Below are 25,802 nucleotides of genomic sequence, written 5' to 3'. Positions count from 1 at the left end.
TCTCTCCCACCTGAGGCCTGTATCTGATTACAGCCTTATGACACTTCTGAGTTTTTCCCCACTCAGGGGGAACAAACTAGAGGAACCAGGGATTACAACAAGCCTCTGATGATGTGGAGGCCTTTTCTCCCAATTATATACTGTATTTAAAATGTGGGTGAGCACTGTAACACTCAGTTAAATAACTGAACTCTTCAGAGACCTCATAATAGGTTAGTTTTGAATCTTTTATTGTTTTCGGTTCCTAGACATGTAGGTAGTTGCTTTTAACTGCTGTATGGCATGTATTAAGACTTAATTAACTTAAAATCTAGGGGAAAAAAAAGGTTGTGACCAAAAGGTTGCTAAGGTTCCAACCAAGCAGCTTGTTGGTTGAGTCTAGGAAAGAGCTTGGTGTCCATGGAAACCGGCAGGTCTGTGGGTCTCTATGACTGGGCCTGAACTCCCTGTGGTCTTCTGATTTTTTTTTACTCCAACTGAAGTCTTAATAAGGTAAAATCGTTTATGTATTGTAAGGAATTACTTCATTGTAAGAGTCGGAACTTGGTTTCAAGAAACAGGAAATGTAGCACGCCGATATATTTCAACTGGGATGTTTTCTGAAGAACTCCTAATTGATCATCAATTAAAGATGTATAGGAACAGATGGAATAACACTGAGGTACACACTCACATTACAATCATTCTGAGTGATGCATAAACTTGTTGGGAGACGTACCACCTGTCGTTGATATGGCAAACCTAAATGGGAGAGGCTCAGAAACATGGCTTCTGGCACAGGGTTCATGCTAATACCGACATCTGCCCTTCTCATTAAGACTAATTAATAAACAGTCCTTCTGGAATGAGAACTGGGAAAACACAAGGAACGCTACTGTATTGGATGCCACAGTGCCACTGAAGACAGGACGCTTGCTTCTCTTCGTTATTTGACGTGACTGCCTCTCTCTCTCTCTCTCTCTCTCTCTCTCTCTCTCTCTCTCTCTCTCTCTCTCTCTCTTTCTCGGCCGTCCCTCTCAGGTTACGACTGCCCGGCAACGGAAGGGATTTTTGATTACGCCGCTGCAGTAGGCGGAGCCACGCTGACGGCTGCTCAGTGCCTGATAGACGGGACGTGTAAGGTCGCGATCAACTGGGCGGGAGGCTGGCACCATGCAAAGAAGTAAGCCTGTGGCTGTGGGTGCCGTGTGGGTCTTGTTCTGTGATTGACAAAGATGCGACAGCATACGGAGGCCGTCCTTCCCTTCCTGTTTGGTTGGCTGCTCACAACCTGACTTCCTTGGGACCTTACTGAGCTGCTTCTTGTAGAAACCCAGTGGATCACCTTTCACAGCTTCTTAGGTAGCTTATTCCAAGCCCGGAGGGCTCCTTATGTAAAGGAGAGAAATCTTTTTTTTTTTATTCCCCATCTGCATTTACACGTGATTTTCATTAGCATCCTCCGGACAAGCTTGATGAGCTTCAAGTAGTTGCTCGGGGTTAAATCTCTTGGCACCTTCAAGGATTGTGAGTGCAGGTGTGAAAGAACCTGCCTTTGTTTAGGTGATGGCTAGTTATTGCTTTTCTTACAATCTACTTGCAGAGCGCCATGTTGACCTCAGGCTTCCCTCTGACTGGAAGACATCAGACTGATTCCTCCTCTGTATGCTAGAGCAAGATCTACCGAGATTAGGCAGAGACTGCCAAGGTTGAGATCTGTCCATTAGGATACACCAGGCAGACTGATGAAGAGAATATACTGACTAGACTCATAAAAAAAAAACAAGGATGTGGCTAAAAAAAAGTTTTGGAAACTTCATGTTCATCTTCCTTTCCACTATGCTTGGTCTGCCTTGGTGGGTGTAGAAATGGAGTCTGAGTTGGATTCAGCTGTGGTTTGTGTTTCTTTCCAGGTTTTGCAAATTCCAAGTCTCAAACAAAAAAGCTGAGCATCAAACAGTGCTTTGTGTTGGTGGCTAGAATGACCTTTCAGTTCTGACACTTTTCAGAAAAGCTCTTCCTGATACTGAAGCTTACCCACCTACTTGTCTGCTACTCGGTCAGATATCTGCTTGCCTGCAGCTGGATGAAAATGAACTCAAATCCTAAAGTGGCAAAAAAACATTTAAGTTTTTATTTGTTTTGAAGGAAAACTGAACAAAACACTGTGTGTAGGTTCAGCTTTTGAAGTATACCTCGGTATATCTCTTGTGCCAACAGCCATGGGAATTATGGGGAAGGGGCAGACAGACTGTGTCTTCAGGTAGGATCTTTTAATGGTTGCAGACCATGTTGTGTTGGAATTCGAGGTGTCGACAGCATGTTGCCTTTGAATCTTGGGCCATTGCATTGGGTTTGGTGCAGGAAGGGTGCGCTCTGTGTTAAAGGACAGCGTTTGGGTCTGCTCCTTTCTCACATGTGTCCATTAACCTTGCAACAAGCCCCTCTTTCACCAGCTAAATGGTTTCCCCTGGTCAGTTGAGAGACTTCCCAGGGCCTTTGCAAGTGGGAGCTTCTGTCCTGTGACCTGAAGACAAGCATAAGGTCCCTCTACTGCTCCCACAACTTTCTCACTAAAAGCAGTGCACAGAAGGTGCCTTCAGAGCTGGTGAAACACAGACGTTCCCTTTGGTTCTCTGCCTCTTTTCTGCTGAAATAGAAACTCAGGCCACATTTCCTCCTTGATGTGTTTCAGTCTTTTCATTCTGACACATAGAGGTTAGTGTGCTCCGAGGTGAATCGGTGAACAAGCACTGTTGGATTTGTTGTAATTGCCAGGAGATCAATTTGCCGCTTACCCCTGCAGGGGGAAAATTGCACTGTTTGTCTGCTTTCAGCAAAGTAGCAGTCAGTTTGGGAGCCTTAAAGAGCAAGAAGACAAATATCAAACACTACATCTGGTCCAGTACCAGGTTGATAAAGTGTGTACTTCACCAATAGAAAGGACAGTCTGGTGCGGACAAGAACATTTACTCAGCAGATACAACGATTATAATCCAGCTACTACTTCGATATAATGAATTGTAACTTCTTCTAGTATTCAGCAGTAGGATTATCTCTGAACCACAGAGAACTGAAAGATCAGCCAGCATAAAAGCCAGGCAATGCTGGCAGTTTTAGAGTAGTCTGTAAAAGTCACTTCAGGACTGTACTGGAATCCAGGAGAGGAATTTTGAAATGGGTTTAATACGAAATACCATGAGACTTGGTTCCTGCAAAGACGTCTGTCTGCAGAGAATTGGAACAGTTGTGGTTTTGAAGGGGATCTGACACTGAATCCAGAGAACAGATTCAGGAGTCATCAACAGAAAAATATCTGTGTGTGTGTGTGTGACTGAAAGAGCTTTCCACCTCCTCCGAAACTGTCCTGCCTGGAAATGAATGCCGGAGCTCAGGCCTGGACCCTGCGGAGCACTGTGGTTATCCTGAGAAAAGCAGCTGGCCGTCAGCTTGTCCTTTTCCCACGGATGTCACCACAGAAACAAATACTCCCACAGCAAAATCCGGACCAGGCCACGGGTCTTGCAGGCCTGTTGCACGTGTGGAATGGATCACGTCGGCCCCTAACTTTCGTTTGCACGGTGGAGGCGCCCTCTTCTAAAAATATCTTTTCCCTTTTTAAAATGTGGTGTACTGATTTGGGGACGTTGAGTCTTTTAAAAAAACAAATTCAGTTCAAATTCTAAATAGCACTGTTTCTTGTGCACCTCATTCTAATGTATCAAAATGAGCAAGCACCTTGGTGTTTAGCTGTTCCCATTGTCCTTGCTGTTTCTTTTTCCGTGCCAGAGATGAAGCCTCTGGGTTCTGCTACATCAACGACGCTGTCCTGGGTATTTTAAGGCTGCGAGAGAAGTATGAGCGGGTGCTGTACGTGGACGTGGATCTGCACCATGGTGACGGTAAAGCTAGTCTCCTCTCTGTGCCGGTTCCTTCATGCAGCCATACATTTTCTAACCAGTTCTTTAGATTCAGGGTTGTGGGGGAGGGGAGCTAGGGCCTATCCCAGCTAGCAATGGGCGCAATGAAGGATACACACTGGACAGGACACCAGTCCATTGTAGAGCAGATACACACACCTCCACACTCACCACAGGGCCAGTTTTCATAGAAGCCAATTCATCTCCCAATGTTTTTGGACTGTGGGATGAAATCGGAGCACGCAGAGGACACCGACATGAGAATGGGAAGGTCATACAGAAATCACCCCATATCCGGAATTGAACCCAAAGCCCCAGCACAGAGAGGCAGCAGTGCTAACTCCTGTGCCATCATGCAGCCCATGACAATTCAGACGATGAAAATTCCAAGTACAAGGGATCTGTCAACCCATATTGATTTTAATTTTGCTTTTTTTTTTTTGCTCCATATGAAGACTGAATACCTCAGGTCCCATATGTTCAAATTATTTTCTTTTCATGTTACAGGAGTGGAAGATGCTTTTAGTTTTACCTCCAAAGTCATGACGGTCTCCTTTCACAAGTTTTCGCCTGGTTTTTTTCCCGGTGAGTTCCTCTGATTGAGAAAGGGTGTGAACATGAGTTTGGCTTCGTCCGCACATTTGAGAGTGCAACCAAAAACAGCCCTGTGCAAATTCCTGATTCAGTTTATCCCTGAAAAGTTTGTTCTCGATTGACCTACATGGTTAAATATAGGATTAAATGACATTTATCTAATCTCCAGTGTTTTCCTTCTGGATAAATTTTGTTGTTACTTTAGAGTAAATATACAGCTCCACAGAGAAAACGGAAAGCTTTGTGGTTCCTGTCAGGGGGGGACTCAGCACTGCATGCTTTAGAGATTTATTTACATTTCTCTCCATGAACTATGCGGATTGAGAGTTGGTGAATTGGGTTTTAAAAAAATGATAATTGGTGGTTCCCATTTTTTGTTTAACGACATGTGTTAGTGACTGCCTGTTCATCTGCCGCAGGGACTGGAGATGTGACGGACACGGGGCTTGGCAAGGGCAGGTGGTATGCGGTCAATGTTCCACTGCAAGATGGCATTCAAGACGAAAAATACTGCCAGGTCTTCACCAGGTCAGCTCTCTCTCATTGCTGGTCTCTGCCACCTGCACAAGTGGCACACCTTCACTTCCAAAGCTCTTAACGCCACCCTTTCCTCTCTCTGTATGTCCAAAGACTGAAAAAAAGACTTTCTCAAAAGGTGAATTTCTTTTTTTTATTTGGTAATAGAATGGATTGCTGATACGACGATGCCAGTCTAGGAAGTAAAAAAGCATCCTCTGCTTTACATAAAGGGTTAAAGATTTGTTAGGGTTTAATAGTGTGCTAGATGAAGCATAAAAAATTCTGAAGCGCACATTTTTAACTTTTCCCACAGTTCAAGTGACACTCCATTTGAAACGTATGTACGGTAGGGTCTGGACATCTGTGAATTGAACATTCGCGATGGGTTTTTCTATGGAAGAATAGCAGAGCAGGATGAAACCGAGCTGAAGGTTCTTAACTGCAACTTTGAAATGAGCAACACGACAGACTAGGATTGTCAAACAAGTCTAGCTAGTGGGCGAGTCTCTCCTTGCTGCCTGCCCCATACCTGCTACCCAGCATCAGCATCTCAGCGTGGTCTTGTTTTTGTATTGCAATGAGCACTCCTAGGTGTGTGTCCACTGTGTAAAGAACATCAGGCTGGAGATGACTTTACGAGCTCTGATCATTTTGTTGCCGCTTAATTACAGTGAGGCATGCTAATCGCACAGAGAGAAGAAAGTGCAGGCATCCTCTGGACACAGAGGAGGGATTCATGTTGTTTATTTTAGCTGAGTACAATAAGTTTGTGATTACTGTTTCTTTTAGTTAATCGATGTTCTTTAACTTAGTCATTGCATTAGTATTTTGATAAGGGAATGTTATATCATATATGTTATATACTGTAGTACATTGTGTAAAGGTATAGGGGTGAACATGGTTATTTTAGAATTTAGCTATTGGCGAGGGTTTAGTGCTAAATGTCAAGACCCTATTGTATTGCTCTAATAGGTCTTCTTTAGAAATGTTGCCTCAGGATTGCAGCTGCTGAAGTACTGGGTTGCCCTGCAGCTTTATGCGTCTGCCTGTTCTCTTCTGTGTGCCTCAGTGTCCTGCAGGAGGTGCACTCCATGTTCAACCCAGAGGCGGTGGTGCTGCAGCTAGGGGCAGACACCATGGCCGGGGACCCCATGTGCTCCTTCAACATGACGCCTGTCGGGGTGGCGCGGTGCCTGCGCTACGTGCTGCAGTGGGAGCTGCCCACCCTCTTACTGGGAGGAGGTGCGTACAGATCGTTACCTTTGACAGTAGTGTCTCCATAGAGGAGACATTTCCATTTGAACCCATTTCCATTTGCGTTGGATCTCGGATGAGCGTGCGTTCTGAGACTGGGCAGGTTGTGTCATAAGAATGTAGGAATGTTTAGAACAAAGAGATGGTATTTGGCAGGTTGTCCTTACTAGAAAAAGACAGCTTTCTCATAACGGAAGAACCTCTAAATTCATGGCTGGATATCTTACCTGTCCGGGTAAAAGGTGACGCAAAGAGTCTAGGCTCAGATCCTCTTTGCTACATCCCTGTTTTTCTCCAAGAACCTCTGCTTTGCACAAACCTCGTATCCCCACTCATCAAAAAAATCAATTCACCCTATAGTTTAATATTTTCTCTTTAATAGGTTTTGCCCTTTATGGTGCTGCTCTTTCTGACCTGTGTAAAAATAATCCCGAACTGTAGGCAGACAGGAAATAGCAATGCTAATCAAAACTTCACTTTTCACTGTCCCCTCCCAAAACACAGTGTACTTTTAAAATTTGTTGTCTTATTTAAAATGCTGTGTTAAGAAAACTGTGCACAGTGGAGCAATATAATTTGGAAAATGTACACGAGACCGTGGGGAACACATTGCCATGGACAGCAATGGTACATACTGTACCAGAGGGCACTACATCATATCACTGTGACTGCTGTTTGTAACCACAGTGGCTTGTGTGCATAGCTGGACATGGTGCACAGGTCCATGACGCTGTTCAGTGTCCACTTTTGCTGTGCGTATCCTATTATTCCATTTGTTCGTACCTGATTTCAGTGCCCAGCAGTGCAGCTTTCATGATAGAGTTGTGAATTGGACTTTACGTGCTCAGAAAAAACCAGAACACCCTAGCTCTTTCTTTATAAGTAAACCCCTTCCCACACACAAACACCCACCAAACATCGTTTGTCTTCTGTGTGCACTCATCTTATTCATCTTATTAATAACGCTGTTTCGCACTGGGTCAGATGAACTAATGCATTTGGTCTGCTGCCAAGACTAGAGCAAGCTCCAGCTGTGAACGAGCGTGTGTTCTGTTAAACGAGGCACGATTCAGGCACGCTCGGTCCCTTTGTCGTTCATCGGCAACAGGACTCTCAATATGAAACAGATTTGTCTGAGACATGAGGAAATGTTTGCTGTCAGAAGCAGCCTGTTTGATATACCACTGAAAGTGCATGCTAGCAATGTCTTTCTAACCCAGAAGACCACAAGAAATTGGGCTGCTCGCATCAAAGCAGCGAAGTGCTTCACGTGCAGAAATTGTCAGGCTCTAAACAGAGACCAAGCAGGTGTGTCGGCTATTTCTCACTTATTCACAGCAGGCATTTCTCCTCTGCATCTCCCTTTGGGGGCCACATGATGCAATGCTTCATGTATCCCAAAACAATTATATGCTCTTTGAAATTCCATTGTTTTTACTTCCTGTACTTCAGACATCCCTTTTACAGCACCTTCATCAATGCACTTTGCATTGGAGGTGCATAGGCTAATTGCAACCCTTTTTATAATTAAGAATCGATCTTACCAGAAAACAGAAAATGCATCTCTGCAAATTGGTGAGCGAGTGTCAGCCTCTCTGTGGCACTATAGTGAGAAAAAGACTGGAAAACAAACAATGGCCACTGATGTAAATGTATCCTTTTACAGTCTTCTGGGCTTCAAAGTTTTGGATTCACCTTTAATGCTACACATGTTTTTCCACCCAAAGCCAAAAGTGTTATACCTTTCAACAAAACATCTATACAGCCAAGAACTGCTGGATAGTATTGGCATTATGTAATCGGGAACATACTCTAGGTTATTCTACATACAGTAATATATAGGATGTCAATTTTACTGATTTTTGTTTGTCATTGTTTTTTAATTTGTATCTTCTCTTCAGTGGGGTGAACATGTTTTCTGTACTTGAAATAGTCCTTTGATTGGTACGGTGTTTGAGAACTTTCATTGGATATTATCTTAAAAGGTTTCTCGCTCACTGTAGATGTGGTTTCTAGAAAACGTCTCTATCCAACCAGGCCCTCACTCAGCAAGACCATCAAGCCAATGTTAATAAGATCTGACCCCCTTCCCATCTTTCCAGCCTTCAAACAGACCTTTACCTTGTCCAAAGGCATGAGCAGTTTGGTTATTCAGTAGCAAAACAGAAAAAAAGCTTAGTGATTCTACTGTTTTTTTTTCTTTCTTTCCTTAAATGAGATCTCCACTCAAGCCTTCTTATCCATCCAGCAGATGAAAGGTTCTAATTAGACGCATACAAAGACACCATTTACTTCAATCTGCCTTCTCTGCTTGTCTCTCTTTCTCTCTCTTACTGTGCTGGAGACAGGAGGCTATAACCTTGCCAACACTGCCCGGTGCTGGGCCTATCTGACTGGCACGGTGCTGGGCCAGACTCTGTCCTCGGAGATTCCGGACCATGAGGTAAGGTTCCAGCACAGCTCCTGTTTCTGCCTCTCCTGTGCTGAGTCATTCCCCCTAATCAAGGGCCCAAACGCTCTTCTCAATACTGTTTTGTTTTCAGGTGGCTAGGGGAACAATAACACACTGTCCCTGTGGCACAGGGACTGCTTGTTTCCTTAGAATCCTGGGCTTTTCAAGTCAAATGGGGAGAAAAAAAAGTTTGGAAGGAGGAGATATTTTAAATTCCCAGATAATTGATCTGAGAGAGAGGGACAGAAACCTGGAGATATCTCTCTTCACAGCACAAAGAGGGGCTTTCTGTAATTGTTTTCGTGGTCACCTAAATGAAAGAAATTCTTAATGGTTTCCCAAAAGTAAAAAAAAAAAAAAGCAAAAAAAGAGACCCCACCCTAGGAGTTTACCACTGTCATTGTAGAGAGTGCAGGACTGTAGGCCTGTGTGTAGTTACAGCTCATGACTGAAGGCCCTGAAATATCTGATAGTGGAGAAGGGTCAAAGCCACCTGTTGATGAGGGTGCCTGTCTCAGGATCTCTGGGCTTCCTTAGAGTACACCTGAGCAACTGTGCAACTCTAATAGAAATGTATAGAACAAGAATACTGAAACAGCAAACAGCAAGGCTTTCACTGGGTACACAGGAAAAGTCCTACAGTTCTGAGTTTGCTGGTTTAAATCCCGGCTATGCCATTGGCCGATGGACACAGGGGGTGACAAAATATTCAGCTACAGTTGCAAGTTGCTTGAGCACAAGAAAACCTTGCTACTTTATTTTAAAAAATAATATTTAACAGTATTAGTGGCTTGTCAATGCGACTCTTGATGAGTTATGTTCTTTACCCAACCCTTTTAGAGTATTATTATTATTGTTATTTTGTATGCCCTCATTATTTTATTTATTATATCTATTTATTGGCATCTGTAGTATGCATGTTTATAGTCAGTATGGTATTTCTTTGGTATGTGTCTTTCAAAAGACAATGGATATATTTTTAATGAAACTAAAAATGTTAACGTAAAATATAATAATGTAGCACAAAAGTGTCATCTTTCTCTAGGTGAATTATAAATATAATTCATGTTCTATACTGTAGATATTTTAGTTTCCTTTACATACAGAGCTGCTTCTTTTATTCATATTTAATATAGGTAGGTTAGGTCCCCTTTTCTGGCCATAAAGGCCCATGGGGGAATGGGGGGCAAGGGCCACCATTTTTCTCAACCATCCGACACTGGAGGTGGAGGTGATGTGGTCATCATCACGCTCCGGCTGGCCTATTACCCCCGGAGGGATTAACCCCCAGTAATCATTTGGAAAGCAGGCTGAGTGGACCTGGGAGCCCTCTAGAAGGAATCGGAGCAAGCTACATCACTTGTCCCTACCTGGGATTGAACCCAGGACCTTCCGGTCAGGAGCCAGATGCCCTTTCCGTCTGAGCTACCACGGCTCCCATATTCGATGTGTAAGCTGTAATACAGTACGAATGAAATCATAGTAAGAACTAACTTGTTACAATTTTTCACGAAAATGAAATCTGTTTGCCACATTTCACTGCAGTGGCAATGTATTGAAACCCGCCACCAGTCATGCAGTTGGCGGAGCTAGCTGAGGTTGAGTTGGCCAGGGTGTCTGCAGGGTGATGGGCACCAGCTGTCACCTGTGAGCTTCCAGTATCGTCAGTGATGCTGGGGTGAGTGTGCCCAATCCTCACTACCCCACCCCACAAACTGTTTTATGGGTGCAGTGGTGATGCCAAGCAGCTTAATTCCACTTAATTCCAGGAATTCCACTGAGGTTTATGGTGATTTTGCACCTTGGGCTGTATGGGAGTATATTGCCAGTAGCTGGAGCCCTTGCACATGTGTCCACCAGCAAGAGGTGACGACCAGAATCGTTTAGAATTGAGACTGCTGAATACTTCTTGATTCTGCTATTTTTAAATGTTTTGTACACTCGCAGATATACTATAAGTAAATTAATGCTCTGAACTTTACTGGCCTACACCAAATAGAGATATTTTCCTTAACCTCAAGTGTTTTTGGTCCAGTATGCTGGCACTGAGTCACGCCAAAGGGGTAATTTTCAAACTCATTCCCACTTCCCAAAAACATATTTTGAAAGCAAAAAGTCATAGTCTTCTTTTTTTTTAAATTAAATCTGTTGTTTGCACAATTTTCACCTTATGTTTTCTAACTACTTTGAGAAATTGGGATGGTTTTGCCTCTGTATGAACATAATGAACTAAATCGGACCATCTACGTATAGAGACTGATAAATGAACAAGATACAGGTCTTTGATTAATGCCACTATACCAATAGACACCTCTAAATGGTGAGCATGTTGGAACTTGAGTTGGTAAGTGAGTTTGGTGTCCTGTTTTCATTCTTCAAAAGAACGTAAGCACCTGAAATTCCCAAGCAAACAGTATGATTAAGTATCAAATTGGAAGAAAGCCTGTCCAGTTACAGATTATGGCCTGCAGTGTTTTTTTACGCTTTTAAAAATTGGTGCATATAAAGTAAATATATAGTAATACTTAAAATATGACATCAGATTTTTATACACCAAAAAAAAAGAAGCTGGACCAAAACCAGAATCCAAACTTTGCGTCAATGCTGGAGAAACAGTAGCTCACCTGGACGTGACTTCCTCAAACAGAAATTTTGAAATCGAGTGATGTTTGGGAGCTTTTATTTTGTCTTAAAGATGGTCAGCCGAATGGCCACGATGGTCAGTCGGCAACAGAAAGGAAAGCTGCTGTAGTGTTATAAGCATAAAATCAGGCTAGAGCTGGGGCCACCTACTCATAGAAGTGCTGTGAGAAAGTTCATTACTGCTTTGTTTTTGTTTTAAAGAAGACAGAGGAAAACATAAACTGGTGCATAGGTATTGTTTGCAATAGTTTGCACTGTGCCTCTCGCATACAAGCAAATGATAGATGAAGGGAATCTTGCCCCATCTCACCACCACCACCTGGGGTCACTCAGTTAGTAGGCCATCAACTCCCCGATAAAATCGGCTTCTTCCTTTTCTTCTACAGCCTCTTGGTCGTCAGCCTTTTGTTGTATATGCCCGACAATCAAAGATCCACCCCCCAATCCTCTTGAGTATTGTCTGTGAGTTTACACCAAACACAACTGAACTGCAGTGGGCCTGGGAGATAAAGAGGGTGCCTGGAGCCGAGAAAAGGGAGAAATCGCCTTCGACTGTGAAATGGGAAACAAAAAGGACTTTGTACCTGCTGCTCAAATCCCTTCACTTCACCAGCTGCCCTAGGGTCCTTGTTGCAAGCCCCCAGTGCAGGCAAGCCCCCAGTGTTGGACAATAAGGAGTCAGGGTAACAAAGGGCTTATTGACCTCCCAACTAACCACCCCCCTCCCCCACCAAAAAATGCTCTAATTTTTAAGAGATTGAGCTTTAGCAAGAATGGGTTGTCCAAGTCCCACGAGGGCTTCTGCCTGCAGTCGTCCCCAAATGTGTCCTGAAAAACAAAACCATGTAGTTCAGGAACAACCGTGCCTGCGTTTGCCGTTTTTTTGGTGTGGCAGCTCTCACAAGTTGTTGTACCTCCTGTGATGGGCTTCTCGCTTGTCACCGAGACGATAGGCCCAATTTCACGCCCCCTCCCACCCCAGTCCAAATCAGCCGTCTCCATTTCTCCCAGCAGCTTCCATCACCCTGAAAAGGTGTCGCGTTTCTCTAAAGACCACTGCAGCCCTTTGAAGGAGAGAGACTCTCAAGGCGCTGCACTTGAGGAGCAGTGTCAGACTGCCGTTCGCAAAAATAAAAGCAAGAAATGAAAGAACACTCAGGCCTCCTGAGTGTTATATGAGGACATTTCAACACAAATCGCACAGTTGTCTTATCAATATTAATAACCCCTTTTCTTTACTGTTCCGGAAGACCGGTTTTAGTATTTTCAAAATATGGAATGTAAATATGGATATGATGTCTAACAGCTGGAAGGGGTGCATTCATCTTCCTCCCAGTAGTGGTGTGTTCTTCTCAAGTGACATCAAACTCTGTGCTGATAGGACTTAATAACCCTCCTCTACCCACGCTGTGTGTGTTATACTGTACATGAACTGTATGGCCTACCTCTACAGTCAGATAAGACTACCAGTATTGTTAATACCTCTGATGTGTTATTGTTGTTCTTATTTGACTCTTAAAAGGAAGAGCAGAGAGGTTAGGAGTGCTGTGTGTAGCTTCTTGAGAGTCAGGCATGGAGAAGGCAGACCCTGCCCTGAGTAAGATGAATTGTCCCTACAGTACGTAGCAGTCAGACATTTTTAGGTTGCTTAATCATTACAATTCGAGCTCAAACATTAACACAAACATTAACAAATGAAACGATATAAACGACATATAAGAAAAGGTGGTTGTCTGATATTCATATCGATAGAGGCTCGTTTTCCTAGTTCAGTGATGTGTATCTGCTACCAGACAGCTGCAGCTTTTTCTTTTTCTCGGACCGCAACCATCACCGAAGCCTGACCGCCCTCTCCCGCCGTTGTTTATGCCTGAAACACATCCTGCCATCTTGTTCATTGACGCAGTTGCTTGTGGTATCAGCTCAAGGCCTGCCCTCTCTTTCCACTCCTCCTGCCGTCCTTTGTCGTGGTTCCCTGCCCCTCTCCTTTTTTTTTGTTTGTTTTCCAAGAGAGAAAGAGCGCCCATCACTTCCAGCCATTGTAGGCAATGTCACGTCCTTGGAAAGCCGGAGCGTTATGGTTGAAAAGGAAGCGCCTCTCCTGCAGGACGAGCCGATCCTCCGCTGTTGGACACGGCAGGATCTCCCAGGGAGGCTGTGTTCATGGAACTCAATGGCCCTAATAAGATTATATGGATTTCCATTTCCTGCCGTCAGTGTTATGGAAATTTGTTGCTGCTTCCTGGAAGATACTGGCCTCTCCCTGATAAACAAAGGAGGCTTTATTCTTTGCTCAAAGGAAAGATAACCAGAGCAAAATGATTACAAGAAAAATGAATGCTTTTGTTACTGTACATGCGGTGTCCGGTAGAATTTACATAAGCTCGTTTTCGAGTTGTGTATGAAAATAAGACTTCATTGTGCTGTTCCAGATTCTGATTTTATTGCTAGATAATGTTTTGCACAGTATTGAGTATTTCATAGGCAGGTTGTATGCTTTTCCCTGCATGAGGAAGTATGATTAATTGGAAGGTTCTTAGTTTTGATTTCAGATCACACCCCCCCCCCCCCCCCCCCCCCGAGGAGACGGTTATTTGCCTTTTGGTTTTCCTCCTGTATCACTGTATCGGACCTTCGTCAAGGTTCTAATCATTCTCATAGCTGTAAAAAGAGGTTTGCTTCTCCCAGTGTTTTTTTTTTTTTATGCACTCCCTATGGCTCAGGGTTAAAGTTTATCAGGTGGGTATTGGGATAGACGTTCTGGCTAAGATGAGAGTAGTTTCCTAACATAACCATTGTTCTTCAACGGTGACCGGCCAGTTCCATTTAGATGGGGACGGGCACGGATCCGCAGGGCTTGGCTTTCATCGTGTTTCCCAGGAATACTTTGCTCAAGGTCTTTCTTGCCCTGCTAGGGCGCGTCACTTCTGTGGTGTGGGGAAATGGCAGGCTTTCAGCCGCCTTTGCAAAATAAATAAAGGAAACTCGGGCCCTGATTGAGGGGGATTCTCACTGATGTGTCAAATTTGTCTGTGGAGAAGAAGACTTGAAAAACAGTGTCTAGACAAAACTTATCTGTTTCAAGAACAATAGGCTGTCTTTTTCCATTTCCCCTGTACAATCTGTATTCAAAAGAGACTGTCCTGGCATTGAGGTCTGTTATGGGATTGAAATCGGTATCAGAACTTTCACCTTTTCCACTGCATTGCCTCTGGGGAGTGTTGTAGACAAGGTATTTTCCTTCCCAGTTAGTTTTACAGTTCCTCCTCCCTTTTCAATTGTCCCCGTCAGCCCCATAGTTGATTCTCAGCTCTGCTGCAGCTCATGCACAATCAAGGAAGTGCTGGGGTCTGGTGACCTAATGTGTGATGATGGGCGAGGCCTGTGCGGCTCCGAGCAGTCCGATGAACCACCCACACACTGTATCTCCTCCGTGTCACAACTCCTCCGTGATGGGCTCAGCCGCCTGCTGTCAGAACTGCTGCACACACTTGTCTGTCCTTGGCTCTTCCTGAGAAAAGCCTTGGGGCTCATGAATGGGCGAATACAATATCAAAGGCCTCCTCCTGTTGTTCAGTGAGTCACGCAGCTCAGAGCTGGGAGATTTCAATCCAGGCTGTCCATTTTGGTAAGCTTGGCTGGAGGCACTGTATGATTACCACACTTCCTTGCAATAGCCAGAAAATCCAGTCATGCAATCCAGAATGTTTTGCGTCACTGCTCATTAGTACTGCTGTGACTGTCTTGACATCTCTGCATTGCTCTTCTTTTCCTGAGAGAAGATGTAACAATGCCTTGTTGCAAAACTATGCTTGACACTGGTGTCCTCTGATAACTAAAGCTGTGAAACTGCTCCTCTGCATGAATCCGAGTCTCCCCTAACAACTCCTGTGGAATTATTACTTCCAGCTGGTGACTGTGCCAGCTGCACAGGAGGAACGTTGGAACTCGCTGTGTATTTCACGTATATTATTGTATGTGATGCATATATGCCCTTATCTTTTTTGAAACATTTTTTTTCAAGACTGCTCCTTCTGTGTCCTGCAGTATTTCACAGAGTACGGCCCTGACTACGTGTTGGAGATCAGCCCTAGCTGTCGACCCGACCGGAATGAGCCCCAGCAGCTCGAGCACATAATCAACACAGTGAAAGGTAATAATCCTAGAAATCCGACTCGTCCCCCCAGGAGTTTGTCCAGCTCGTGTGCACAGTCGTACGCAGCAGGACCTGAGTCCTGCTTTTGGCACAGACCGTAGGCTAGGCGACTTGACTCGGCGTCCCAGGAATCGGGCTAAACCAATCAGTAAATTGTAAATAAAAGTCTAGTATACATTGCCTTAACTGTACACAAAGTACACTTCAGCAGCTTACAGTTTAGGAAAATATTTCACTTATGAGCAAATGCTAAGTACCTGTTTTAACCCCATAGCTGAATATGTATAGTGTAATTGGAGTTTAATTACTTTAAGCACGACAATAGTGACATAATCACACGATGACAATTAAATCGGACTACAAGACATTCAGGCATGAAGTGTAGACTTTTGGTTGAGGTACATCAGCAAGCATTCCTTCTGCTCCAGTTCCTTGCCATACTGTAGTTCCATTGGGCATTTAGACATTTTAAATCTCTCTCATCACTTTTTGCATTCCTAAAAAGTGAGTAACATCTCCCACCAAACAAACCCATTTACTTAAGTGCTAGAGACAAAATTGACCACTTCTCTCACGAGTCCAGACCACATCTATGGTAATGCCAGTAGGCATTCATTTAGCTTTTTTTTCAGATTTCCAATTTGTAAATGTCATCTTTGCATGGTTTTTCGTTTTATTTTGCATGAAATGTTGAAGTCTTTGTTATTTTATTCATTAGCAGAGCTCCTGCCACAAGTTAGGTACTGTAGACAGTTGGCATTGGAACAGAGAAAATTAACAGTAGTTTGTGTGACGTGGAAAGAAAGGCGAAACTTCAAACCTGTAGTGGACTGTGGACTGCTGAGGGATGTCACCAGCTTGTCCTCCAGAAAACTGCTAGCTCTTACATCTCGTTAGCTAGCAAGGCACAATAAGAAATATAAAAACCAGTTAAAACACAAGCAATAGCTATGCTGGGGTGCTGTGAGGAACTCCTGTTGAACACTTCTGCTGTTCGCCATGCCCACATTGTCATCAGTCTGTCAGACAGAGGAGATCATTCAGCTCACCCTGCTCGTTTGTTCTGTTTCTCTCTATGGTAGCACTGAGTAGAAGCACTCCCCCGCCCCCCATAAACAGACTCACTAGCCAGCGGAACTTAGGACCCTGGGACTGTGTGCACTTTACGGCCAGCCATTTCTCTTAACTTCAGTTCCACCTGCTTCTTCAGTTTGACCACTGTGGGACAAAAGCCTTATGTGGTCTCTAGTTGCTGGGGTTTTGAGCTCCTTGAACTTCTTCCAGCCTTTCTGCTCTTCTTTAGCTTTTCTACCCACCACTTTCCTCTCCCGTTGTTTCTTGAGTCATCCAGAGTCTCTAGACTCTCTGCTTTCATTCTGCAAACGTGGTCAGTTCAAGCCTGTGTTTTAATCTTCAGTTGTTCTTTTTTTTTTTCCCCCGTTTTCCCACATTCCCAGTGTCCCCTGTCCGTTCCCGACATTTTCTTCCACTTATAATAATAATAATAGCTTACACTTATATAGTGCTTTTCTGGACACTCCACTCAAAGCGCTTTACAGGTAATGGGGACTCCCCTCCACCACCACCAATGTACAGCATCCACCTGGATGATGCGACGGCAGCCATAGTGCGCCAGAACGCTCACCACACATCAGCTATCAGTGGGGGTGAGAGTAGAGTAATGAAGCCAATTCATAGATGGGGATTATTAGGAGGCCATGATTGGTAAGGGCCAATGGGAAATTTGGCCAGGACGCTGGGGTTACACCCCTACTCTTTTCGAGAAACGCTTTGGGATTTTTAATGACCACAGAGAGTCAGGACCTCGGTTTTATGTCTCATCCGAAGGACGGCGCCTGTTTACAGTATAGTGTCCCCATCACTATACCGGGGCATTCGGACCCACACAGAGCACAGGGTGAGCGGCCCCTGCTGGCCCCACTAACGCCTCTTCAAGCAGCAGCCTTTTCCCAGGATTTTTCGGATTTTTCCCAGAAGGTCTCTCATCCAGGTACTGACCAGGTTCACGCCTGCTGAGCTTCAGTGGGTAGCCAGTTGTGAGTTGCAGAGTGATATGGCTGCTGGCATTATAGACGCTGTAGTTTATTGTTACTTTGTCTTCTGGGTGGTGGCAGTCCCTCCAGCTGTTTAAAGAGGTACCAGCAGAGCTGCCATTAACCTGCGACTGACCAGTCCCATCCATACAGTTTTTCTACTTAATGCTACAGAAATTGGGATAAGCCCATAGCCTGTTAAACCTCCAGGCTCAAGTATGAACTGCTTATTTGTCTCTATGAGGCTGATTCTCTGGCCAAGATAAATGTATTCATCCGCAAACTTAACCAATTCCCATTGACACTGACTGTTCTTCTCTAACTGCTTATCCCCAGGGGTGCATGTAACCATCCTGGCAGCCCTCCCAGTGAACTCGTCTGTGTAAATAGGAGCAGTTTATTTGTGTTTCATCAGAGCAGGTCAGTTCTGCGAAACTTCCCTGAGCCTTTGTGCTGCCCCAATACTGCAGGACAGTGCTGTGAAACTACCCCTCAGCCCTTGTGCTGCCCCAATACTACAGGTCAGCTCTGTGAAACTGCCCTTGAGCTCTTGTGCTGCCCCAATACTATAGGACAGTGCTGTGAAACTGCCCCTGAGTCCATGTGCTGCCCCAATACTGCAGGACAGTGCTGTGAAACTGCCCCTCAGCCCTTGTGCTGCCCCAATACTACAGGACATTGCTGTGAAACTGCCCCTCAGCCCTTGTGGTGCCCCAATACTACAGGTCAGCTCTGTGAAACTGCCCCTGAGCTCTTGTGCTGCCCCAAAATTACAGGACAGTGCTGTGAAACTGCCCCTCAGCCCTTGTGCTGCCCCAATACTGCAGGACAGCATTGTGAAACTGGCCCTAGGCCCATAAGCTGCACCAACACTGTAGGCAAGCACTATGAAACTGCCCCCAGGCCCTTGTGCTGCACCATCCCTGCAGGTCGGTGCTATGAAACAGCCCCTTAGTCAGTTCCCTGGCTGCAGCACAAGATGTTAGCGGCTGTGAGGGGGTTAACGCCCCTTTATCCAGTGACCACCATAGGAAGAACACTGTATGAATTCAGTTTCAAAACACATCTCACTGTGGAGGAACAGATGTGACGCCGACCACAGGCATATGTTCCCAGTTGCTTTCCTTTCTTTTCCTCGGTTTCTTGCGGCGGGGGCCATCTGAAGCCAATATGCAGAGAAAAGGGAATATGACCTGCATTAGGACTGACACTGCACATTCCACTTCACGTCAGATTCCGAGTGAAATGGAGGTCAGCGGCTCGGGTCAGATCTAAGCCTTGCAAGCTGAGGAAGTTCCACTCAGATTCTTTTGTCTCTTTCTTCAGGTCCTGCACATTTGCTCACACAAAAACCCTTACTGGTCCTCCTAAATGTGAAGGGTATTTGAGGATTTGAAAGCAATTGGGAATGGCTGTTGTCAGTCAGTCAATCAATTTCATTCTTTAACGGGTGCTTAAATCTTATCATTTTCAAGGCGCCTTGGACATAAGTTAAAAATAGAAAAAGAGAAATGGAAACGGGGAAAAAAACACTACAAAATGTATCTATAAATTCTGAAATTAACAGAAAGAATTAAGATAGGAATTGAAAGCCATTGAGAACGAGTAAGTCTTGAGGCGAGATTTAACAACATCAGCAGAGGGTGCAGTTTTTAGATGTTCAGGAAGAGTATTCCGAAGATGGAGGGCCTATCTTTGAAAAGGCTCTATGTCCCAATGAGCAATGTCGATTCCAAGGAAATGTCTAGATGGTCTAGAGACGTTGGTGGGAAGCTGAAGGGGACTGACATCCACCCTAAAGCTCAATAACTTCACCAGACTGGGCTTGCTGTGACGGGTCTGGCCAGTCTCTGCACCACAGAAGGGTATTCAGCAGCCCTTATCAGTGGAAGTTGGTGAATTGTCTACCTGTGCCTGGGATAAAAAAACAGTGCTTGATTTACACATATTTCTGAAATGCTAGTGAACATAAAAACACTGGCAAATCAGAAAGAGATTTAGCCAATTTTCCACTGCTAGTACCTTCTCAATACCCAAATGCTGCATTCGCAAACCTAAAATAAGTGTTTTTTTTGCCCCATGTGTGCAGTGTGAGCTGAAAAGGCCTGTTCACCACTCTCTGTCCTAGTGCTGTTGACAGGGCACAGCAGGCTGCCTCTGTGGGCTTTTCCTGCAATTGGGAACACAGGGGCATCTTAATTATCTGACTCTGTCTCTAATACAGCTGAAAAGGCCAACATGCTTTTTTTCCCCCCCTTTTCTTGCATGCCTTCACCTCCGCCCTCCTGACACCTAGCTTGGCGGCTTTGCAGTGAATTTGTTTTTTTTTTCTTGTGGTAATTGATCTCTGGGGTCTGGCAGTGCATGATGGATGCTTGTGAACCTTCAAAAGCACATTTACATGCGTGACAGCTGAGGGCGACCAGGCCTGTGGTTTTCCAGAGCACAGTTTATCTTAAATAAGTGCATCCTAGTCCATCTGTGGAAGGGACTGAATACTGCCAGACTGATTTCCCATTTCTTCAAACCAATATGGTTGGGCCTGTCTTTATTTTCTGTGTCTTTAATAGACGTCCAGAGTGAAAGCGACTTTAAAGCTCTGTGGCTTAGTGACTTGTCATTAAACAGGCCTTGCATGTTTTTAAGCACACTGCAGCTGAGCCATCTTGGTGGATAATTAAAGGGTTTTTGTTTTGACTTCTTGTGGCTGTGGAGAAATGTGTGGAAGCTTTGAGGAGGCTGGGGGCCCCAGAATAGAGAGCTGTGTGCAGCTGCATTCTCTGTACCACCTCTTAATGTAACAGTACTCCCAGTGTATATGAGGACATGTGAATCGGCCTGTAGGTGAGGGAGGACAGGTTAGACCTACACATGTAGCACAGTTCACCTGCCAGGGGTCCCTGAAATTAATCACACCGGCCACCATCTTCATCATCTTTCTGGGCAGAGATCAAAGGGAGAATGACCCGTAAAACTGGCTTTAAGGGAATTTGGGCAGGACATTGACTCTACTGCATTTGTCCAGGACACCAGTGCTACAAATGCTCTCTCATTCAAGGCACACCAAGTGTTTCCTTCTCCTGGTGCTTATGCAGAATCTCCTGCATCACTGGTAATTCTCCAGTTTCGGGATAAAGAGATTTTGTTTTAGGCTGAGCTTTGAAAAACTGCATTTAACGTTTTTATGTAATTGTGAATTGATTAACGGACCTTTCCCCGTTTTCAAATTCTGTCTACAGATGCCCTTGGTACATTTTTCATTTTGTGACATTTGCCCATATAAACAATGTTAATACTGGTGGATGGTCTGTGGCCAGGTTTCACCTCAGTCCACTGATCTCTTGAGCTGGACCTGGAGAATTGCCTAGACCAAACCCATTCTTCAATAGACTAAAAAGACACCAGTACCTTCATTGTATTTTTCACTGGGAGGCCTCTCTGTGGTCTTGACGTTTCTGATCGTTAAAGTGCTGTAGGCAAAGATGAAAGATAAGCCCAGCTTGTTTCACTTCTAACTTAAAACAGAATGCTAATAACTGCACTGCTGGTTAGACTTTTAGTAAAGCTGCCCCTTCCTGATATTTTTTGTGTGTTTTAATTAGAAGCAGTTATAGGTTATTTTTTATGTAATCAATCATGGCATTTATAGAACACAAAGAGAAATGTGATCCATAACAAAACTTTAGAACTCTTGGTATTTCCATGACACAAAAGTCCTCAGAGCTTGTTACCAAAAGCTTATGTTTGGTCAGATTATTTTTATTGCCTGCACACTGACAAATTCCTTGTGAAAGAGTTCAGGTTCTAAGGAACACCGGCTCTAGAGCTGCAATCTCAGGTCAGAGAGCCTAACATTAGTCGTAATTACAAAATCCTAGACATTTGGTTTATTTCTTTTTTTAAAGGATATACAGTGTAGCTTTTCTTGTCTAGCATGCAAGGCTGTGGAGTTAGGGTGTGGGCGTGTGCCTTGACACCCCAGGGCCTTTCTGCCTGTCTGAAAGTGTGGGACCTTCCTGCGGGTGTTACTGGTAGAAACATATGCAGATAAGCAAAGGTCCCCTTCTGTTTTTGATTGCGAAACCATTCCCTTGTTATCACGAAAAATACTGAAAAAAAAATATTTTGTCATCAGATACTTGTAGCTCAAACTGTGATCTTTGTTTACACTTTGCCTTGATGCTTGGTTCATCTCGATGCACTACACATCCAACGTGATGCTAATCTGCTCTGCCAGCAGAGGTAAATACCACTTTCTTTAATTTTGCTCTTTATTTCATTCTGTATATTTTCCACTCCCGGCAAACCGATGCAAGGGGCAAGCTGAGGGCACAGTGGGATGGAACACAGTTTTGTACATTGCTTTCAAAGCACAACAAGCTTGATTGGATCTTAAAAGGCTCATGGCTGCTTGTCTGGGATTATCCAGACAGAATATGTAATGCAATGCCCAGCACAAAGTAACATGGTGAAGAGATGGGCTGCTCTGTCAACCCAACTGCAATGCCAGAATTAAAGTTGATGTGCTTCCTGTGCCTTCAAAGCCTGGCATACTACAGAATCCCATTTTTTGAGTGAGCTTTATTTAATCAAGCCCTGAATTTCACTTATTGCCCGGCTGATGTAATTCTAACTTTCTTTAGTGTGGGGTGAAGCACTTTTTTCCTTTTTAATTACAACCACGGAGTTCTGATGCAGAGTTACTTTCGTATGGGCAAAACGCAAGTGGAGTGGCTATAAATGGATAAGCTCACAGACGTACCACTGCACAAGCCTGACAGCTTGTTCATTAAACTCTTGCGTGTATTTTTGAGTCAGCGATTATCCACCCAGGGATATCACAATATTTTGCTAGCAGCTGCTGTGACTGATTAGCATAGGTAATAAATGGTGGGCCCTGCAGTTGTTTCACATTATTGGAATTTCGGGTAACATCTGGGGAGCATTTATGAGACTGCTAGCTCAAAATACACACACATACACATTATCTAAAGCTGCTCAAAGTTTTGGAAACACCACCTAATGTTGCATAAAAATAAACTTGCATTACTTCAGCCAGAGCGTAAAAAATACATTTTAATTAATTTCTAGCAATGAATTTGGAGTTCATATCATAAAATAGTTGCAGGTGCTTAGAGATTAGCTCTTTATTAGGCACCGTGCACAATTACATTTCCAAGGAATGAAAATGACCTTTTGCTCTGAAAATATTGGGCGTTAAATGTTAAATACTCATATTTAATAAAAGCGATTTAGAAGGTATTGAAACTAACGTTTAGTGGCAATTTAAAGAAATTTGAAATGGGATGGCATATACAGTAAGCTGCATTTTCAGGCCCTTGGCTCCAAAATCAAAACCAGAAAGGGAAAAATGACTGCAAAGGTACTGAGTCTTTTAAACTACAGCTGAAGAAGACTGGCCAGAGCATACATCCCCATTAATGGAATCTGGAATGTCCTGAAGAGTTATCATGCAAAGTGTTGGAATGCAAAATGGAATAAAACATCTGTGAGAACAGGGAGAGGGAATTCATTTCATGACCTGTATCGGAAGACTCCGGGTTTAAAAAGAATAAGAAGAAAGCCCGTTGTAGGTTTCTGAAAAAGAAATGGGATTCTGCAGCTACAGTGCTAGATTATTCAAAACTGAAAGAAGCCGAGCTACACAGTATAACAACCCTTTCTGTGCAACTAGGATATCTGAAATGAACACAATGACCTCCACGTAAAAGGACACTGCTAGAAACGGGAATAAGATTTGGAACTGGATAGCTCAAACCGTATCTCAAGAAAATATACGTAATGTCAAAGAATGAATGTTGTCTGTCATGAAGCTGAAGGGGGGGGTGGGTGTATAATATACTATCTTCTCATGTTCCACTCAGTTAGAATGTGAGGTTTTGTTAAATGCTGTTTGTTCTTCAGGACTCTACTCTTTACATCTATGAAAAGTGTTTTGTTGTTAGGTTTCGTACAGGATTGGTGGTTAGTTGGTTTCAAAGACACTGATTAATGCTGTAAATACTACACCTGTATCACGCAGAGCACGATTATAGCAGTGAAAGGTTTGATAAGTGAATTTTACTGCAGGAGGTCATTTTTATTGTATTTTAAATCTTTTTTTTAAGTCTGTTTTTGCAGTCTGGCTTGTCGTTTTTCATGAGGGGGAAAAAAAACCATTTTATTTATAAATAAACTTTACAGAAGCAAATGGGGTGTGTGAAATGCAAAGCAGACCTGTGGCCAGTCTGTCACTTTCCATCGTTTTTTTTTTTTATTGCACATGTTGTGGGACAGCCCTGCAGCACAGTTGCACTGGAATGATTTATCCATTAACTGTTCTGAAGCAGAGAATCCTACCATCTCCTCTTTGCTGTCACTGCGTCAACCAGGCTTTGACAGTCATGAAGTCTTGAGTTATAACTGCAGAGAGCTCCTCTAGGGTTCTTCAAAATGGAGGGAAGTTAAATTATGGTACAATTTCGCTTTTGTAAGGAGTGAGGTTTTTGTGGTTCCTGAGAATGTGTACACAATCAATTTCACCCCATCTCTCTCTTGTTGTTTACAGGGAATCTGAAGAATGTAGTTTAAAAGCTGTCTAAAGCTCAGATTTCCAAAGCAGGGAGGCCGAGCTAATGAAGACAGTATGTGGAAGTGACCGCCGGAGGGGAGATTTGGAAAACATTACTTGAATGTTTCCAGGGAACTTTTAATGGGAAAACCAGCTAACTGATGTTGCCTGTTTTACTTTTTTCTTTTTTTTTATACGGACGATTTAATACAATGTTTTAAGATACAGATTAAATGCAGACAGGGTAATGGGTTACTCTGTGGCTCATACACAAGATCCAGTAACATTTGCTCTGTAGAGGAAACTCGGTTTTGTGGCTGAAAAGGATGCATTTTTAGATCTGAAAGGGATTTTAATACGTTTTTGTTCTGATCTGTGTTTGTTTCCTTTGTAAAGTGACGGCACATGCATGGTGCAAAAGTTACACAAAGGACAGCAATATTCAAAGTTCATGTGACTGCTTTTAAACCCTTAAACCTTAAAGTGAATGAGAGTAAAGCAGTTGTAAAAGGCTTCATCAGTACATCTCCTTGCTCTCTTTCACATGTGGTGAAGTATTTTTACTTAAAGACTTGTAAGAAAGTATCACTCTTTTGACAGTCTGTCCTGATTGAAACTTTAAGCCTTTTGCTATAGGATTGTAAACTCCTTTCTGTCCATAGTTTATTTTTCCAACACCCAAATAAAATGCCAAATGAGAATGGTAAAAGTGGTCAGAAGGAGATCAACACTGTTTCATGCTTGTGTTCTGTATTTTTGTTCTTTCAGTCAGAGTAAAATCTCTGCTGGTCTCAAAACAGCTCCCCAGTACATTCTGGGACTTGTTAAACTTGAAAAGCCAAAGTTCAAGTGCTTTTCAAGAGCAGTCTGTCTGGGATAGTCTCCTGTTGTGATCAGCTGTGGGAATCAGCCAGCTTTTCTCTGACTGCTCGTACAGGTATCACAATCCCTTGAAATAGCTCTCTTCCAATCAGTGGTAAAACAGAACACCTTTTTTAAAAACCCTGAATGTCACTGTGATTTGCATCCATGGCTGTTTCACAAGCGAGAATTTATTACAACCATGTTTTGCAAAGCTGCTGTTCAAAGTCATTTCCCTGACGTATCTGGCCTGCAGAAGCCTTCCTTTCATCAAAATGCAGTTTTATTAAAACTTTTAATTCATATGGGGAGGAGTGCAAGTGTTTGTCTATTTCCAAACTGTTTAAAATGTTATAGTTTAAAACTGTTATAGTTCCTCTTTTATGTCAAGATGTGAAATATGTTTTTGATTTGTTCCTGCAAATTTGAAAACTGCATGTTGTCTTTCAGTGTAAATAGATTTCTTATAAAAACAGTAATGTAACTATGTTGTGTTTTATTTCATGTCTGTTGGAACTAAAATAATCTCATAACCTTCAGCCAGAGGGATAAAAGTGAATGTGGTCACCAAATAAGCTATGATAGTAATAAATGTTCCAGATCTTCAGGTCAATTAGTGGAAATGCTTGCTACTAATCCCAGTAGATATAGTTTTTCTTCATTTTTTTACAGTTATATTCTGGATAAACTTCTCTTAAGGTTTTGTAAACCACTCAAGATGAATTGTGGAATAATGTATTTTTTCGAACGCCAGATTCAGCTGCTTTTGGTGGTCTTAAGATTTAACTGATAGTCTATG

At 43.4% G+C, this 25,802-nt stretch overlaps 1 protein-coding gene across 3 annotated transcripts in view; it reads left to right on the top strand.

Annotated features, from left to right (window-relative positions):
• hdac8 (histone deacetylase 8) overlaps positions 1-25,487 on the top strand; it is a 29,044-nt gene extending 3,557 nt beyond the window's left edge. For all 3 annotated transcript variants that reach the window (XM_088925151.1, XM_088925153.1, XM_088925152.1), the window contains 8 exons: positions 1,021-1,162; positions 3,769-3,881; positions 4,407-4,484; positions 4,913-5,021; positions 6,082-6,254; positions 8,615-8,709; positions 15,409-15,514; positions 24,140-25,487. In XM_088925151.1, coding sequence (XP_088781277.1) covers positions 1,021-1,162; positions 3,769-3,881; positions 4,407-4,484; positions 4,913-5,021; positions 6,082-6,254; positions 8,615-8,709; positions 15,409-15,514; positions 24,140-24,162 — 839 coding nt within the window. In that variant the 3' untranslated portion in view covers positions 24,163-25,487. The remainder of the gene's footprint in view (positions 1-1,020; positions 1,163-3,768; positions 3,882-4,406; positions 4,485-4,912; positions 5,022-6,081; positions 6,255-8,614; positions 8,710-15,408; positions 15,515-24,139) is intronic.
• The last annotated feature ends 315 nt before the right edge of the window (positions 25,488-25,802 follow it).

This window comes from Atractosteus spatula, chromosome 9 (assembly GCF_055471065.1).
Source record: "Atractosteus spatula isolate fAtrSpa1 chromosome 9, fAtrSpa1.hap1, whole genome shotgun sequence".
NCBI lineage: Eukaryota > Metazoa > Chordata > Actinopteri > Semionotiformes > Lepisosteidae > Atractosteus > Atractosteus spatula.
The sequence above is the reverse complement of the archived record's forward strand: the minus strand, read 5'-3'. Positions and strand labels throughout refer to the sequence as shown.